The sequence below is a fragment of the Lepidochelys olivacea genome (genome assembly GCF_965140295.1).
Source record: "Lepidochelys olivacea isolate rLepOli2 genome assembly, chromosome: 6".
In the NCBI taxonomy this organism is placed as follows: domain Eukaryota; kingdom Metazoa; phylum Chordata; order Testudines; family Cheloniidae; genus Lepidochelys; species Lepidochelys olivacea.
The window spans coordinates 90,472,520-90,490,926 of NC_140416.1; the positions used below are offsets into that span (position 1 = coordinate 90,472,520).

General features: G+C 43.0%; 1 protein-coding gene across 6 annotated transcripts in view; it reads left to right on the plus strand.

Moving 5' to 3' along the window:
* The window catches only part of NRXN3 (neurexin 3), a 1,403,073-nt gene extending 1,393,544 nt beyond the window's left edge, over positions 1-9,529 (plus strand). For 3 of the 6 annotated variants that reach the window (XM_084630166.1, XM_084630167.1, XM_084630168.1), the window contains one exon: positions 5,976-9,529. In XM_084630166.1, the coding sequence (XP_084486292.1) occupies positions 5,976-6,901 (926 nt within the window). In that variant the 3' untranslated portion in view covers positions 6,902-9,529. The remainder of the gene's footprint in view (positions 1-5,975) is intronic. The other 3 variants (XM_084630170.1, XM_084630171.1, XM_084630169.1) reach the window with 1 other exon arrangement.
* The last annotated feature ends 8,878 nt before the right edge of the window (positions 9,530-18,407 follow it).

Consider the following 18,407-nt stretch of genomic DNA (forward strand, 5'->3'; position numbering starts at 1 on the left):
CCGGCCTTGGTGTAACTGACGGTGTCTGTCTAAGTAGAAATAAACCTTAGGAACCAACTTGGAAACCAGAGGGAGTTTTGACATTGACCTCAATGTGATCAAGATTGAGCTCTTAATTTAGCTTTTGCGGTTTGCCACTAGGAAAGTGGATTTTGTTAGAGATTCCTGTAGACAGGCTCTTGTGGGGGGTCTCACATGTTTCAAAGCAATTCAGTTAAACCAAATCTGGCACCAAAACTAGGGTTTTGTCTAGTCACTTTGGAAACAATTGGTGCTTTGGAAGGAAGGGGGGAGTCAGGATATTTGAGGCAGAAGGCTGAGGCACTCCCACTGGGGAAGTGAGGCCTGCCCTTGTGTTACTGACAGTCAGTTTCAATTAAATGAGGTTGGAAAGAGGTGAGAGAATATTAAAAATGCTCATTTCATATTAGCATCAGATTTCCTGTGACTCAAGAACTGTGGTCTGAATATTTTCCCTCATCACCCTCAAAGAACTCACAGGAGACCAAACCTCAAGAAGTGTTGAAAAACTCAGTGACTTAATTAGAATTTCTTGGCACCCAACTTGCATATATGGGGTAGGGGAGTAGGGAAGGGATTATTTTCCATAGCAGGATGTTTCAGTCTGAAAATGGAGTTGAGTTTCAGTGCAACAATAACATGTAAATGAGAGACTTTAGATGTGGAATTTCAATACCTGAGGATGTGAATGTGCTGTATTGGGCTTTTCGGCTGGCACCTTAAAGATTTTCAGCCACATCTGGAAGAGACAGTGTTGTGTCCCTTTATATTCATCATGAGAGTTGGAAGTTGAACCTTTCATGTTTCTGTTCGTGTGTGCTTTTTGTGCTGCCTCTCTTTGATGCTTGAGACTCCAGTGAAACAGTCTTGGCCAGAAAGATGAGAATTGGAGGCTGCCAACTTTTCTTTTTTTTTTTTTTGCTTGGTGCCCTCTACATTCATGATTGACCCACAACATCCTCACAGTTCAGAAGGCTTCTATTAAATTTTTTACACTCCATCTTTTCCAGTGACAGAGAGCCCTTACTGTAGATCAGCCCCAGAGGTATGAATTATATATCTATAAAGCACTCATAAAGGAAAAAGCAGGGCAGCCTTCAAGGCTAACGTAGACCTTTTATATCCCCAGTCGTCTCACTAGTTTAAAGGAAAGCACAACCCTCTCAAAAAAGTATAAGATCCAGATTTAAAATGCTAACTTTAAGGAATACACACTGTTCTTTCCCAAGAAAGAAGAAATCCAAAGGAAGCACTTGGATATTAGTGTTTTGTTGGGTTGGGGCTTCACACCACGCAGACCTCAATCCTCTTGGCACTGCTATTGGCACTTGTCACTTATTTTGCATCCCTACCACAGAAGAGGAAGCCATTTTATCTATTCCTTTTATTTCATCTTTCAGCACTCTGCTGTCAACACAAGCCATTTCAATTTCACAGCTTTCTTCAGGGAGCATCCATCCGCTGGGGAGAGGGGACAAGGGGAATGGGCAGGACTGCAAACAAAAAAGGCCCTGGTGTCTTCTTGGGATGCTTTGAATTCTGTAAACAGGTTCTGAATCCACAGCTCATCCGCCAGTACCACTAACTGACGCTTGCTTTCCAAACAAAGCAATAGCAGCCAGGAACCAACATCCCATGTCTCTGCAGTTGAATCTCAATCAAACAGAGAGTAGTGGATATCTTTTAAGCGGGAATTTCACTGTACATTTTCTAAGCATTAGCTGCACAATTCAGTAACAATGGACCAAATCATGAGGGACTTCAAGAATTGGCCCCCAAATATTTAGCACTAATGTAGCCCTTTGCAACATCAGATTATTTTTCAAACAAGTAATTAACAGACTTTAATCCTGACCATTTATTTAATGGGAGTCAGATGACTGCATCCCCCTACAGTTATCTGAAATCTGTACCTCTTGTATCTCTTTTGGTGCTATACATACTTTGGACAATAAAATGGGCACTAATTATATAGGGAAAGGCCTGAACCTTCAGGGTCTGCACCACAAAGCCACTGTGTGAGAATGTTTCAACTCTTAGATGTAGGCAGAGATTTCTAGGTTAAATGTCAGATTTCAGAGTAACAGCCGTGTTAGTCTGTATTCGCAAAAAGAAAAGGGGTACTTGTGGCACCTTAGAGACTAACCAATTTATTTGAGCATGAGCTTTCGTGAGCTACAGCTCACTTCATCGGATGCAGTTATACATTCACAGGAAGCAGCAACATGTGCATACCATCAAGTAACAAACCTAAATACTCCTTCCCCACTGCGTTATTGTTGGGATTTCCTGTATGAGACACTAGCTGATTTTAGTGCGAATGAAAGAACGTTCCGCCCACCAATCCAAAAACCAAACCAAACCATGAATTCCAAGAGCCACAATATCTTAGCAACTTTGACCAATGTATTTATTCCTTGGTAGGGAGATGATTCCTCTAAAAACCATGAACCCCAGGAGAAGGACCCTTAACTGTATCTTTATTTTTTGGGTGTAGCTTGCACCCATGATACGACTCACCAGACACACTGGGCCAAATTCAGAGGTGAGATTAAGTGATTCCAAGAAAGCCTAAATTGTCTCAGCTGTGCAAGCATATAAGTTATACTACCTCTCAGATACATGCTAAGACTCAGACTCACCTCTGAATTTGGCTCACTGTCTTCTTTCTGACCTACTTTTGTACACAAAGAGACAATTCAGTTACAGATGTGGAACCCCATTAATCCTAATAGCTCTGTTAGACTCTTCTTGATGTTTCATGAAAAACACAACCATTTTATAATGACCTATTTGATCATTAACTGCAAGTAAAAAATAAATCCTAGAAAAATGAATTGCTTTTTAATGCAAGTGGTTGTTCTGCTAATGAAAGCTTTGTCTTCTGGTTTTAAAAACTAAATATTTCCATCTCCTTGAGGTCAAGTCCAAAGAGTTGATTGTAAAATGGACTAAAGTATTTCCTTCTGGGAGGAAAGCTGCCCAAAATATTGCCCCATTGGGTGGCAGATCAACAGAAGCCATTTGTAAGCATAGTAGCTTTTAATAACAGAGGCACTTCAGAGGCTTTAGATGGGCAATTAAAAACTGCCAAACTTCAGACTCCAGTTGTATGTCACAGATGGTGCACTAAAATTGCAGATGAATGCTATTTTATAATGGTGGATGAATTGATCTCAAAATCACTATCAGCCACTCAACAGACCTCAGATGACTTTCAGGGACTTCAATTCCCCACTCAACAGACAGCTCAATTCATATTTGGCTGAAAATTCCATTATTTTATTCACTCTTATCTAGTCCATGGAACTTATTCTGATAGATGATCTTTTCCTGAAGGCCCTCGTTCAAGTTTGTTTTGAGACCATGTGATAATATGGATTATCCATGCCCCACACTAACAATGGACAGAAAACAAACTTCTGAAACAGTAGCATAAACAGGAACAGGACAAGTGCCTGATATTATTTCACAAGGAGCAGACCGGAATCACAGGTTCACAAAATGCAATGTAGTCGTTTGGCAAACTGCAGCGTAATGATGCTCTTTGCCTTTCCCATGTTTGTACTGAACAGATACAATTTGAAGAAATCCTGTGGGATTATTTTAGACACATAATATTCAATTTTTCCCTTCTTTGTTCAGTAACAGAGGTGGCAGGAACATTACCTGGAAGCTCAGAAAATGAAATGACATCTCCAAATTGCCATTTTCATTTCATACATTAGAACGAGCTTTGCTCCACGAGTATATTAAGAGGCTAAGTAAAATAATGAATTCTTATTTGGGGCTAATTTCTAGTGCCACTTAAGTAAACATTAAGGTTTCGATTGACTTCAGTGGTACCAGCATTTTACCTCTACTGAAGGATGCGAATAACCATATGCCACTGTTGCTATCCGATTTGAAATACTGAAGGCGGTACATTTTAAAGGCACTGAAACTACATTTGTACACTCCAATTGGTGGTTAAAAATGACTGCTGCCCAAGTAAATTTGGATTGAATTGATGGTAAACCTGCAAGCACCCATCAAACAAGATTTAGGACAAAATCATATTCTCTGATCAGTAGCATATGGTGACATATGTTTTGTAGAGCTACCATTGTCAGTGGAACTGCCAATGGAAATTCAGTGTGAAACAAATGCAGAAAATACAATAGAGCATCACAGTGCAGATAGCAGAATAGCAGATAGCAGAATTTTTGATCCTAACACCATTCAACAGTCACTTGGGTGAAAGACAATTAATTAACACTAATGAATTAAGTCAAAGCCAGAGTTTTTTACTCAGTCTGATTCTCTATTGCCTTGCACTTTTTGTAGCCATATATACTTGTGCAAAATGTGAGTAAAATAATACTAAATCCTCAGAATTCTCCACTTACACTAGTGGTAACATTTTACACAAGTAGGCACTCACTTTACACTGATGTAAATGATTACTCAAAAGATGGTTTACCTTAGGATCTCAGGATACAGCCCAATTAGCTTAAATGCCTAACAAAATTATAACTAAAAGCAAAATTTACATGCAAAGGCAACATGACTCAGTTAAAAAAAAAGATAGAACGCTAAACTTAAGCACAAGACTGTGTGACCTGACCATACATGCGAGTAATCCATTATGCTTCCATACCCACATAAAAGACAAGTGGACTGATAGCCTCCTGAGCCTGAAAATAGAGTCACATTACAGTGAAAGTGTGACTCAAGCCTCTACCCTGATCAAACAAAAAATCTTAGGAGGCCTCATTGCTTGCAAGCACCACAGTGGTGCTGAGATACCCAGGTTCTGAAATGACCTTGGGTCTCTTATTCACAGAGATAATGAGCTTGGGTATGGAGAAAGTGAGGAATGGCTGCTGGTTGTTCACAGCACAAGCACTCCCAGACAGCAGATTATGAGATTTTCTCATTTAGTACCTGCTTCACAGAAAGCTGTCTGCCACACTAGAGAAAAAGTAACATTCATCACAACCAGCAGCACAGAAAGAAATACCAGAAAGTGCAGGATGGAGATTACTCCTCACTTTCGTGGCCTGGGCTCAAATCCTGATTTAGGTCATCCTATTTCTTATTTATCCATTTCATTAAACCACAACACAGTTTGGCACAATCAACCAGGATTGTCAGTGTCCCTTAAAGCACAGCACTGAAACAACAAGGAGTATTGCGGATCAATAGCAGGGTGCATTAGCAGAGCTGAGAAGGGGCAGGGAGAGGGAAAGGGCTAGAGTAGCAGAGGGTATTGAAGATCAAAAAGACAACCATGCATTGAGGAGCTCTCTGTGCCCTCTTGCACCACATCTAGTTCCAACCACAACAGTCCATCCCTACCTTTCATGTGCACTTCATTCACTCACACAATTTAAAAAACAGGACGGACAAACAAGAAGAAAAGGTTGAACTGGGAATTGTTTGGAAGTTGCTGTGGAACTCAAATGGCAGAGAAGAAATACCAGTGACAAGAAAGATCAGAGGAAAAACTGGTAAAATCAGCATGCTTCAGCAGCAAAATCCAACCCAAGAGACCAGTACTGTATGGAGGTTTGGAGTAATTCCACAATTAAGTATTCTTTTCCCCATATACTAAAAGACGTAAGAAAATGAAACCATGCCAAGTTTGAATTCTGCAGTCACTTGAGAGTATCTTCCGGACCCCAAACCCTTTGGTCCCTAGGATTTCAAATTCTCTCACTTGAACATACCTAGGAGAGATTAAAATAGAGAGGAATTGGAATGGCCAATTCACCTATCTCAAAAGCAGGGTTGGGCAGAAAGCTTCCTAGAACCCTGAAAAAGTATGTTGATGGTGTGGATAGGGGCAGGAAATCTGCCTCCATGACACTTCTTCATAACAGTCCTTCACCACCTTTGAGCTCAGTGAATTGAACATGATGCACTGTGTCATGAATATTTACTAATCTTCTGTTTTTTCTTTTCAATCCCAGGAGGTGAATTAGTTATCCCTCTACTTGTAGAAGACCCTTTAGATATCCCTCCTATTGCTACTCGTGCACCTTTCATTACACTCCCCCCTACCTTTCGCCCCCTCCTCACCATTATTGAGACCACCAAAGATTCCCTGTCCATGACCTCTGAGGCGGGGTTACCTTGCTTGTCGGACCAAGGCAGCGATGGTTGTGATGATGATGGCTTGGTGATATCTGGGTATGGCTCAGGGGAAACCTTTGACTCTAACCTACCCCCTACTGATGATGAAGATTTTTACACCACCTTCTCCTTGGTAACAGATAAGAGTCTTTCCACTTCAGTCTTCGAAGGTGGCTACAAAGCACATGCACCTAAGTGGGAATCCAAGGACTTTAGACCTAACAAAGTCTCCGAAACTGGTAGGACTACTACCACGGCTTTGTCCCCTGAGCTGATCCGCTCCACAGCTTCGTCCTCGACTGGGATGGTTCCCAAATTGCCTGCTGGCAAAATGAATAACCGTGAGCTCAAACCCCAGCCTGACATAGTCTTGCTTCCGTTGCCCACTGCCTATGAGCTAGACAGCACAAAGCTGAAGAGCCCGCTAATAACTTCCCCCATGTTCCGTAATGTGCCCACAGCAAACCCCACGGAGCCAGGAATCAGACGGGTTCCGGGGGCCTCAGAGGTGGTCCGCGAGTCGAGCAGCACAACGGGGATGGTCGTCGGTATTGTGGCTGCTGCCGCCCTCTGCATCCTGATCCTCCTGTACGCCATGTACAAGTACAGGAACAGGGACGAGGGGTCCTATCAGGTGGATGAGACGCGGAACTACATCAGCAACTCAGCCCAGAGCAATGGCACGCTCGTGAAGGAGAAGCAGCAGAGCACAAAGAGTGGCCACAAGAAACAGAAAAACAAGGACAAAGAGTATTATGTGTAAAAATATACTTATTTATATATAAATATATACATACTTAATGAGATTTAACTGAAATATCAGAGCCGTTACAGCTAACGAGATTGGGAGCTACAGTTTGTGGGAAAAAAAATTGGGAAAAAAATTCAGCTGTGACTGTTAACGTCTCAGTCATCGCTTGGAGTCAGCAAACTCTGCCCTACTGTATTATAAAGCACACTTAGTGTTCTGGAGATGGCACACGCAGCTGTACCATGCTGGTGGACTTGGAAGTCTCCACATCTCCTCTTCGCTGAACTTTCCGCAAAAGGTAGAAGATTCGCGGCTTACTTGTTTCATATCTCCAAGTGAGTCTTAATGATGTTCGTGATCTTTGACTGTATCGATCATTTTTCAGTTTACTTATTAAAAAAAAAGAAAGAAAGAAAAAGAAAAAATGCATAAACATTTTAAACAAACAAAAAAATCAAACAAACTGATCTGGCCATGTCCAGCATACGTATAATTTTTCGAGATCTGAGCGGGGGGGTGGGGAATAAATGGTTTTGGGGCTTGTTGGTTTTTGTTTGGTTTTGTTTGGTTTTCTTTGCCTGTTTTAGGGGGGTGGGGAGAAGAGAATGAACCAGGACATGAGTCAAGAAGAAATCTAGGGAGTTGGGGGAGGAACCCACCAAATAAATAAAGAGACTATTGCCATATATGAACTCAAAAGGTACCCATGGTGTTCACTCTACATATCTGGTTGTGTGTTCTCTAGAATCCATTGTCTACAGTAAGTTATTTGCTAATAGCACAGTGAAAGTGTGTAATGGGTGATGATGAAGCTGATTCTCATGGAAAACTAGTCCCCTTAGATTTGGCTCCAGTATTTGCAACTGAACTCATGAACAGTCTGGTTTGATTGAGGCCATTGGCTTTATTTGACAAGACCATTGAGTATGCATTAGCACAGCCAAACTATGGCTAAAGAGGGGGTGGGGGAGAGAAAGCAAAACAAAAGTGATCAACTATTCTGAGCTAGATATACAATGCTAAACTAAGGGAGCCTTTTCTTTGGGTTCTGGTTCTGTGACTGATTGCAATGCATGCAAAAAAATTAATAATAAAGCGGTTGAATAAAGAGGTCAGAAAGACAATACTGGAGTTCAACCTTTGACAAGAACCATAAACATCACACAAGCCAAACACATGCTGCGAACAAGTGCAAAATTCATAGGGTTTTTTTTGACATGAAGATTTTTTCATATGTAATATTTTAATTTTGTAGCTTGACATTTCTGACTATCTCTGTCTTTCCATTTGCCCTATTCTCCCTTTACGCTCTCTTTTATATAACAGAAAAGAAATTAATAAAGCTGCTGTGACACAAAAAATAATAAAAGGAGTTAATAATAGTATTATATATATAAATATTTATATATATATATATACACAGATATATTTATCACCATATGTTCGATGGGACGACTGGAAAAGGTGTTTACATGGAATGAGAATGTTGTTTTAGAAGAAAAACATTTTAATAATATCAACAAAAAGCAAACCATAAAAATGTGAAGAGAGTGTGTGTTTTAGCTTTGTCACAGTTAGCTGTGTCAAAAGGATAAAAAAAAATTCTCAGATTTTGTTTACATATTTTACTACTTTTTTTGCTAGTGTAATTTCTAGATTACCCTGAGGTATATAATGTTTTATGGTTAAACTTGGCGTTTTTAGTTGATTTAATTAATCTTGGTTGTTTTGGTTTTTATTTTTCCCCAATTATGTGAAAGGAAGTAACTTACTGTACAGAACAATAACCAAGTGGTTTCATGGCCATGACTGTCATGTGCAAAAAGCAAAAGAGAGGGGGAGAGAGGCAAAAAGAAAAACAAACACAAATGAATTGAGGACTCTGGAGTATCAGAAATGTACAATTTCTCTGTGTACAGATGAAAACTAATCAGCTGTTTAGATTTAGCAATCTACTCTTGCTGGTGTTTATAATTCGCATGAATATTTGACTTTGAAGAAAAGTGTCATCAAACGCACACACGCACATGGGAACAAAATAAAAAGCAGCCTTCTCATGTTAGAGATGAGGCTTTTGCAGTTAACAGCTTTTCAGTGTGTGTGTGTGTGTGTGTGTGTGTGTGTGTGTGAGGTTGTTTTTTGGGTGGTTTATTTTTTGTTTTGATTTTTTTTTAAATACTAAAAAAGAAAAAAAAGACAAGTTTTAAAAAGGTATGAAAGCACGATTGTAGACAACTTAAGTGGCCGAACCTATCTGGAGTTGATTATTTCTCAATGTCTGTAAAAGATTGCTGTTCTTGGAGTCTTGTGAAATTTCTTGCTTTCTTTCTTTCTTTTTTTTAACCCCCACCCCCCATTTTTTTTAAGAAAAAAAAATCCCACCTTCTTTTCTGTTACTTTTTTTGTGTAAGTTTCTATTCAACAGTTTTTTGGGAACATGTGCATTTCTGTATGTGGGCTTCTACCATACCCCTGTTGTTTTATGCACAGAACCTTAAGGCTATTCATTTGAATTATTGTGACGTTACTGCTTTTTCCCCCCCTTCTTTCTTTCTTTCTTTCTTTCTTTTCTTTCTTTTCTTTTTTCTTATTTGCATTTTTGTTCAAGGATATGCTTAGCAATAAAATGTTCTTCCCAAAGCCTTGGATGTTGCTGTCCTTTTATTTCCAAAAGACTCAAGAGACACTCTAATGTTCTGTAGGTGAGATGAGCATGGTAACAGCAAAATAGCATAGTGCGGAAGGTATTGTGGGGCTCAGTCCAGCCAACCTAACTAGCCCATAGTCAAATAAGTAGCCCAACTGAAGTCAGTGGGGATACGTGGGAGAGTCAGACTGCACAGGATCGGGCCCCTAATTATTATTCATAGTCACAAGGAAAGGCAAACTGCTAGAACAAAAATTGTTTTAAAGAATAATTAACAGTTATGGGCCAAACCCTGAGTCATTATGTCGTTTTAACTCAGTCCTTTACTCCCATGGCAGTTTTGGTGAGTAATTAGTGAGCAAGGACCTTAGGATTTGATGCATAGAAATCAGAGCAGATTAAGACCTGTCAGACTATTTAATCCTTTGCTCTACAGCAGATTTTCTGATGCTTTGTCTAGTCTAGTTTCAAGTGTCTGCAGGGCTAGGACCTTTGGAAGCTAGGTCAAATAAGAACCTGTTTTGACTATCTGATGATGTAGCAACTCAAGGAATGTAGGTTTCAGAGTAACAGCCGTGTTAGTCTGTATTCGCAAAAAGAAAAGGAGGACTTGTGGCACCTTAGAGACTAACCAATTTATTAGAGCATAAGCTTTCGTGAGCTACAGCTCACTTCCTCAGATGCATATCGTGGAAACTGCAGCAGGCTTTATATATACACAGAGAATATGAAACAATACCTATTCCCACCCCACTGTCCTGCTGGTAATAGCTTATCTAAAGTGATCATCAGGTGGGCCATTTCCAGCACAAATCCAGGTTTTCTCACCCTCCACCCCCCCACACAAATTCACTCTCCTGCTGGTGATAGCCCATCCAAAGTGACAACTCTTTACACAATGTGCATGACAATCAAGCTGGGCTATTTCCTGCACAAATCCAGGTTTTCTCACATCCCCCCCACCCCCATACACACACAAACTCACTCTCCTGCTGGTAATAGCTCATCCAAACTGACCACTCTTCAAGTTAAAATCCAAGTTAAACCAGAACATCTGGGGGGGGGGGGGTAGGAAAAAACAAGAGGAAACAGGCTACCTTGCAGTGCCAGCAATGCCCCTCTGCCATGTACATTGGTCAAACTGGACAGTCTCTACGTAAAAGAATAAATGGACACAAATCAGATGTCAAGAATTATAACGTTCATAAACCAGTCGGAGAACACTTCAATCTCTCTGGTCACGCGATCACAGACATGAAGGTCGCTATCTTAAAACAAAAAAACTTCAAATCCAGACTCCAGCGAGAAACTGCTGAATTGGAATTCATTTGCAAATTGGATACTATTAATTTAGGCTTAAATAGAGACTTGGAGTGGCTAAGTCATTATGCAAGGTAGCCTGTTTCCTCTTGTTTTTTCCTACCCCCCCCCCCGCAGATGTTCTGGTTTAACTTGGATTTTAACTTGAAGAGTGGTCAGTTTGGATGAGCTATTACCAGCAGGAGAGTGAGTTTGTGTGTGTATGGGGGTGGGGGGATGTGAGAAAACCTGGATTTGTGCAGGAAATAGCCCAGCTTGATTGTCATGCACATTGTGTAAAGAGTTGTCACTTTGGATGGGCTATCACCAGCAGGAGAGTGAATTTGTGTGGGGGGGTGGAGGGTGAGAAAACCTGGATTTGTGCTGGAAATGGCCCACCTGATGATCACTTTAGATAAGCTATTACCAGCAGGACAGTGGGGTGGGAATAGGTATTGTTTCATATTCTCTGTGTATATATAAAGCCTGCTGCAGTTTCCACGATATGCATCTGAGGAAGTGAGCTGTAGCTCACGAAAGCTTATGCTCTAATAAATTGGTTAGTCTCTAAGGTGCCACAAGTCCTCCTTTTCTTTTCAAGGAACGTAGAGCCCCATGTGAGTACATGATAAACTGATGCCTTTCAAGTTGTTGTAAGGTACATTTCCCCCACCCCCTCGTTATAGTCTGGTTTCATTGTCAAGCACTTTAACCAGTGGGCAATTACCTACATTTTAAATATGGCTTAGTAGAACATAACCTTTCAACAGGAACCTGCTTTCCTACATATCCAAATGGAAACTGCATTCATGAATCATTCCTTTGTATCACCAGAACAGAGTGAGGCTACAAAGCATTGCTACAACTGCAGCTCTCCCAAAGAGAGCATTTGCCCCAATCCAAGATAAGAAGATAGAGAAATGCTGACAGGAATTTGGAAAATTCAGCTTATAAAATATCAAATGATATTTATTTAACTATTGAAGGCCTTATTGCTAACCACTGAGGTTTTTCCTTTAATCAAATTGTTATAGCAGCTATATGCCATGGCACTTAAAAACTCAAAGCTATTGCTAAATTTCCAGCCCAGATGGTGCTGTGACGATGTGACGACCCCTTCCCTAATGGCAAGAAGCCTGCGGAGAGTATGTAATTAGTTTTCTTTTACTGGTATATAATGGACGCTGCCATTGAGCTCAAAGCTGTAGAGTTTTGGAACCAAAGGGCCCAGTGGAGACAGATTCTACCATCAACAAAGGTCTGAACCTGTAGTCCTTTCTCATTTTTAATTCAGACTTAATTCTCATTCAAATCAGTTGTCCAAATTATGGGGATCTTATTCAGTTATGCGTCAGGAGGGGATGGGCCTTCTACATATGGATTTCACCCTGGGTTAATGGAGGCACTAAGCAATTAATTTTGTGATCCTGCTCCAAATGAATTAATTTTGTGACCCCAGCCCTTATATCAACTCCACTTGCCCAGCCCCCACAACCACTCTGAACCCTCTTTGGCCCACATATGCCCATGCCTCCCCAGCACACCTCTGCTTCTGCAGCTGTGGAGGTTCTTCACCCCAACCCAAGCTGGGGGACGAAGGAGGGAGGTGGACCAGTTCCAGGGGCTCTTCCACCCTCCCCCATCTTGGAGTAGTGGAAGGGCAGCTTCATGGTGGTTCTCCTCCCTCCCTTCCTGGGTCTGGTGTTGCAGCATTACCCAACAGTGGTGGGGGGAGGAAGAGAGAGGAGCCATCCCATTTCTCACAAGATGGTTGGGAGCAAAGATGCCCTGAGCTGCTGGGCTCTGTTGGCTCCCACTTTACCTTGTGTGAAAACAGTATGGGCTGCTTCCTCTTTTACCCTTTCCCATAGCCAAAAACGTCTGTCAGTGCCATGGGGGCAGGGGCGGGGAGGGGTGCTCTACCTGCCTCCTGCAGCAGCTGTTCTACCCCAGATGATGGAGATGTGTGGAAAACTGCCAGGCAGAAAGGTTCCCTGCCACCCCGGCCCTCCAAAAAAAAAAATCACACAAAGGAAGTTGCTTCCCCAGACTGGCTCCAGCAGGGGCAAAAAGCACCCCAGTTGCATTAAATCCCTGAGATGTGTTGACACTGGAGCACAGTCTGTCTCAGCCAAGGCAGCGCTTTCTGTCCTCGTGGCGCTGCAGCTCTGGAGAACCACTCACCAGCGGGTTGGGCCATCATCCCTTATAACAGCCGTAGCTGGCATGATTTGTGTGGCTCCACATATGACATTTCCCACCCACTTCAGCAAGTCTCTGCCTCGCCTCTCGCTGAGGGTGAGCTGGGGAAGCACAGGCCCAACAAGGCAGCAAAGCAATTGCTCATCTCATGCGCCTCTGGCCACCACCTCCTTCAGTCGCTGTTGTCTTCTCTATTGCTGATTTGAAAGGAGCAGCGAGAGGAGAGGCAGAGCTGTGGCCTACAGATCCAGTGCCACAGGGGAATTCACTGCAGAGGAAACCTTGATGCCTGCCTGCTGCTCAGCAGGAATGCATGGGAACCTAGCTGGGTTGTGGGCAACACAAGTGACAAGGTGGGGGTGCGGTATTGCAGCCATGAGTGCCATCTGAGACGCCTGATGGTAGCTTAAAATAGAGTCTATCTCTGTGCCTGTCTCTTGCTTATTTTCCTCTTCCTCACATAATAAGCTCCCCAAGAGATGCAACATTCTCTCATCACCCAAAAAATGTGTCTTTCCTGTAGGGAGGGACCATCCTGCATGTGGAAAAATCATCCTTTTGGTCTTTCCTCTAGCACCCTGGATGGTCATCTCACTGTCTTCTGTCCCAACATGTTCTGCCCTTCCTCCTTTCCTTGTGTGTCTACTTACATTGTCTTTCTACCAGCAGCAGAGTTTATGAAGAAACAGAAAGGCTCTCTTATTTGTGCAGGTATAATAGCCATGCCACTGCAAACTGTGTGGCATGTGTAAAGAGTTTAGAATGTAGCCCAGCGAATTTACAGATGAAGTTGCTCAAGGCTGTAGTCTACAATTTTTAATAGTTTAGTCATTTTTGTTTAGTCAACAATTTGTACAGTGTTTCCATTATTCAGCTTTTCCTATGGTAAATTATGCAGCAGTAGAGGCCATGGGCGGGGGCGGGTCTCCTTTCACTCACACAGGTTTTACATCAGTTTAAACTGACTTCAGGATGTTATTCTTTATTTACGCTAATCAAAAGTGCAAATAAAGACTTAGAGCCATTGTCTGTAGCGTGGAGTGCCTTCTCCGCTAACACACTTGAATGATGTTTATTTCACCACACAAAGACAAAATAGGCTTTAGTATACATAGTTCACATGGGGCTAAATCCCTTCCTTAAGGTGATTTTTTAAAAGTATTACTCACTAGGCCAAGCTAGCTTGAGCCAGTGAACAAGCAGCCGCAAAGTAGCTCTGCAGTCATTCTTTGGAGCAAGGTTTGGAACCTCTCAATGACAGCCAGGGTAGTTAGGCCCTCTCAGATAGTCCTCTGCAGCTCTCTGAGCCCCTTCTTTACACACACAAGGACCAGGGCAGTTACTGCTGCTGTAAGGAAGTAGCAGCCTCCATGGAATTGGTGTTGGGACAGAGACATGACCGGAGAAGTGGGTTCCCAGTTTGTTAACAAACCAGATCTTTCATTGGTGGTGAAGGGGGTGTCTGTGTCCTCTGTGCCTGTTTCCTCTGAGTCTCATTTGATAAAGCGCTTTTTTTGGCACCAATGTCTTACTCCTTCGATTTCCAGCTGGCAGACTTACTCTTTGAGCCCAACATCTCCTTTGAGGCCGATCAGGTAAGAGGACCCTCCTGCCCTGTGCCAGACAAAATCCTGCCAGGACCTTTTGGGAACCCTACACATGCCTTTCCCAAATGACCTGGTGTGTTAGGTCCAGCATCAGGGACGGGATAGAGTTGGCTGATCACATTTTAAAAACTCTAGTGTACCCAGGAGTTATGTGTAGGTTGCCCTGGATAAAGCCCTGGCTGGAGAGCTGAAAGTTCCCCTCTCCCCAAGAGGAAAATTTGGATGAAACAAAGTAAAGTGTACTACTAAAGATAAAAGCACTATAAAGGCAATTATTAATGGGGCTTGGGGACTTCCTGAAAACTCAATGCTGAGACAGCGAAATTTGGATTTCATGACACAAACAGGCTATTAAATGCCCAAAAGACTGGACCAGAAAATGGCACTGAATCACACCATGGAATGAGCGCCACAAACAGGAAAAGCGAAAGCACCAGAGAGCATCTGTCATGATAGCACATTGATTTCCTTGCTCTAAGTAAAGTTTTGCACTGTTCTCAGTGTCATGGTTTGGATCAATAATTTATAGTCCTCATAAAAACTGGAGGTAACAGCAGGCCTTTGATAGGGAGGAAAAGGCGAGGGAAAAGATGAGACAGAAGACATCTCATGCTGAAAGGAACAATATCTATCTTATTTTAAAGGTAATTGAAGGAAGAAAAGTATTTGCATGGTTCACATCTCTCCCACACACTCTAAAATAATGAAAGCTTGCATACAAATGTTTTAGTAAAAATCGTATACTCTGGTCAAGCACAGAAAAGTTAAGAAATGCCAGAAAGAAGATTGCCTATTTACCCCTTATTTGCTCCCCCTTCACTGAACACTGAATTAGGGTATCAAGTGCCTGACTAACATTAATTTAGGGCCATATATCCACTTGCAATAAAAGACTTCACCCTTTTACAAATGGGGAAGCTGAGCCAAAAATACCTGAGGCAACCCATAAAATCAGTGGCAGCACCAGGATTAGAATTCAGACACGCTAATTCCTTGCCCTAGGCTCATGCCTCCAAATTTCACTATGTTACTACTGGAGCTGGCGAACATCCACAGCGCCATTGACTGCAGTTGTAGTTGTGAGGGCTCAACAACTCTGGAAATCAGGCCTCAAATGCCCTAAGCTGGCACCCAGAAAATGATGCACACGCAATTAGTGGCCACCTCCCAACTTCTAGAGTAAGGGGTTGTGATATTCCCCAGGGTACAATCTGGCCTGCTGAATAGCTGTGTCTCCTCAGTTCTCCAACCAAGGATGGCTTTTACACCACTTTAACGGTGAACAAGTCACTCCTGGCCAGTTAACACACAGCCTGCAGCATGTAACTTGTGCCCACAGTATTGAGCACTCCGAGCTTGCCACCCGTGAAGTACACTGCAGAAGAACACCAGCAGATTCTCTAAGCCCAGGCTTTCCTCCAGAAATGTGTGTCTTGTGTTGCCCAGCACCTTGCTGAATAATGCAAGCTCAAACAAAGGCCATCATTTCATCAATGGAAAATGCTATACACCAGCTTTGTTATCCCAAATGAAGTTTCCCACACACTTTAAGCTAAAGACACTGGTTCGATAAAACTGGGAAACAAGTTTATTAACTACGGAAAGATTTTAAGTGACTACAAATAATGAGGCATAAAGGTCAGGATTGGTTACAAAAGAAGTAACAGATAAAACACAAGTGAAATGCCTAAATTAACAAGCTAAGTGACCTTAAGAGCAAAAAGATTTCTAAGCTTCCAGCTGGCTGTACTGGCTGCAAAGCTTCCCAGCCAGCACGCCCTCCGAACCTCAGTTCTTTTCAGGTCATTGATGTCATGAACAGTGATGAAGGAGGAGAGAGTGAGGGCAAGTGTTTTTCTCCCCTCATTACAATTCAATTTCTTGTGCTAGAACCATCCTTGGACGTGCGCTTTGAATTGGCCTCGTGATGAAATGTAAATTTGTTACTCGCACCTTCTGCCTGCTAGAGAATGGCTGTTTAAGCATGTGATGAGTCATTAACATCTGGCTTGGGTGCCAGTGTCTTTTTGTTTCTGAAAACGGGTTCATGCCTGCTTTTCTAACTCTGGAGCATGTTACAGCTATGTGAAACAGTAGAATCATATAACTTTACATACAATGTATAGACACATATCTTTTACCAGAACAAAAACGGTCAGCAGATTATGAGCTTTCAAATGATACTTCACAAGTCATACGTTGTATAAAATTTATTATAATCTTGTGACTGTGGTGAACATAATGCTAAAGACTGTCACAGGGGTATAGCCTCAGTTCCTAAACAATCATTATTCTTTCTCTGAGCAGTGACCAACAAGTCCTCATTGAGGCAGCAATCCTGAGCAAAACACTACTGTGCGACTTAAAGTTTCATATTCCCTGACTTTCAAGTGCTTGACTTTACAATCTAAATAACGTTCTGCCAACAATGGACTTTTGTATGGAGTGTCCAAGGGTTTATTTAAATAGGAAAGCGACAAGAATAAATTCTGTTATTTGCAACTGTAACAGCCCTTGCCATCAGGTACCTTCAGTGGGTTTTGAACCTTGTGTATTGGCTTGTACTGCATTTTTGAGCTACAGGATTTACCATGCTAGATAATAGCAGGAGAAGGCTGGAGGGAGAAATGGGTGAGCAGGGCCATGTGCTGAGGCTAGGGGAGCCTGGCCTGACATGCTCTCTCACTCCCCCACAACCCCATGTGAGGGGAGCTCCTGCCACATGTGGTGTCCCCAGCCAAGCTGATGGGCCACTGGGGACATATGCTGACGCCTGAGTGCCTGGGCAGCGGGTATAAGAGGCCAGGGGAGACAGAGCCTCCCCAAACAGGATGTGGCGCACCTCTTTGTGGAGGCGAGCCGGCCTGCCGCCTTCAAAGTGCTGCCACAGAAAGGGCATCTGGGCAGTAGCCCTGCCTGTGCTCCACCCCGAGGCCTCCCATCCTCTTGTCCTCTTCCCCTGTGGCCCTGTCCATGCTGCTCCTCTTCCCGCCCCTGTTTCCCTGGAAGTCCGGCCCTCGCTCTGCCTCTTCTCCCCAAAGACCCCCACCATCACCACCTGCTGCTTGGGACAGAGCAGTGCAAGTGGCAGGCAGGGGGGCGGGGTGGTCTTGGAGGAGGGGGCAAAGAGGCAAATGCAGTGGGAAGGGATGAAGAGGCGCGAGTGGCAGGCTGGGGGAATCTCGGAGGAGTGGGGGAGCGAAGAGGTGTGAGCAGTGGGCAGGGGAAGAAGCCAGGGCTGGAGCATGGGCAGGACCTTGCGGGGAGGCAGCCGAGTGGGCGGGGGCAGCCTTCAGGGGAAGCAAGGACAGGGCCACAGTCCGGGCACTGGTGCCCCCCCGCTACACACACTTCTAGCTCATGCCCAGCCACCCCAAATGCAGGATTCACACGCCACCCATGCCTGAGGGGAGCATGGAAGGAACCTTGTTTGGCTTTCTTCCAATGTCCCCCTTCAGAGATACAGCTGTTCTGGCAGCAGTCAGGCTGGTCTGTTCATTACTGTGCCACGAGCTGCCAAAACAAATACTGCTGCATCCTTAAACCATTGTTTTGAGAATCCTAGTTTCCTTTTTTGACTACTACGTATGGAGAGAAATTTCACAGGGTTGTTTCAATCACTTACTTAAAGACTCTCAATAAAAGTAAGCGTTGAGAGTAGAGTAAGCCATGCTGCATCTGCTGCCCAACTAAATGCGTTCCTGTCACTGGTACTGGTGGAGAAGTCTGGGTTCTTCCATTGCTTTCTGAGCTCCTCAGATGC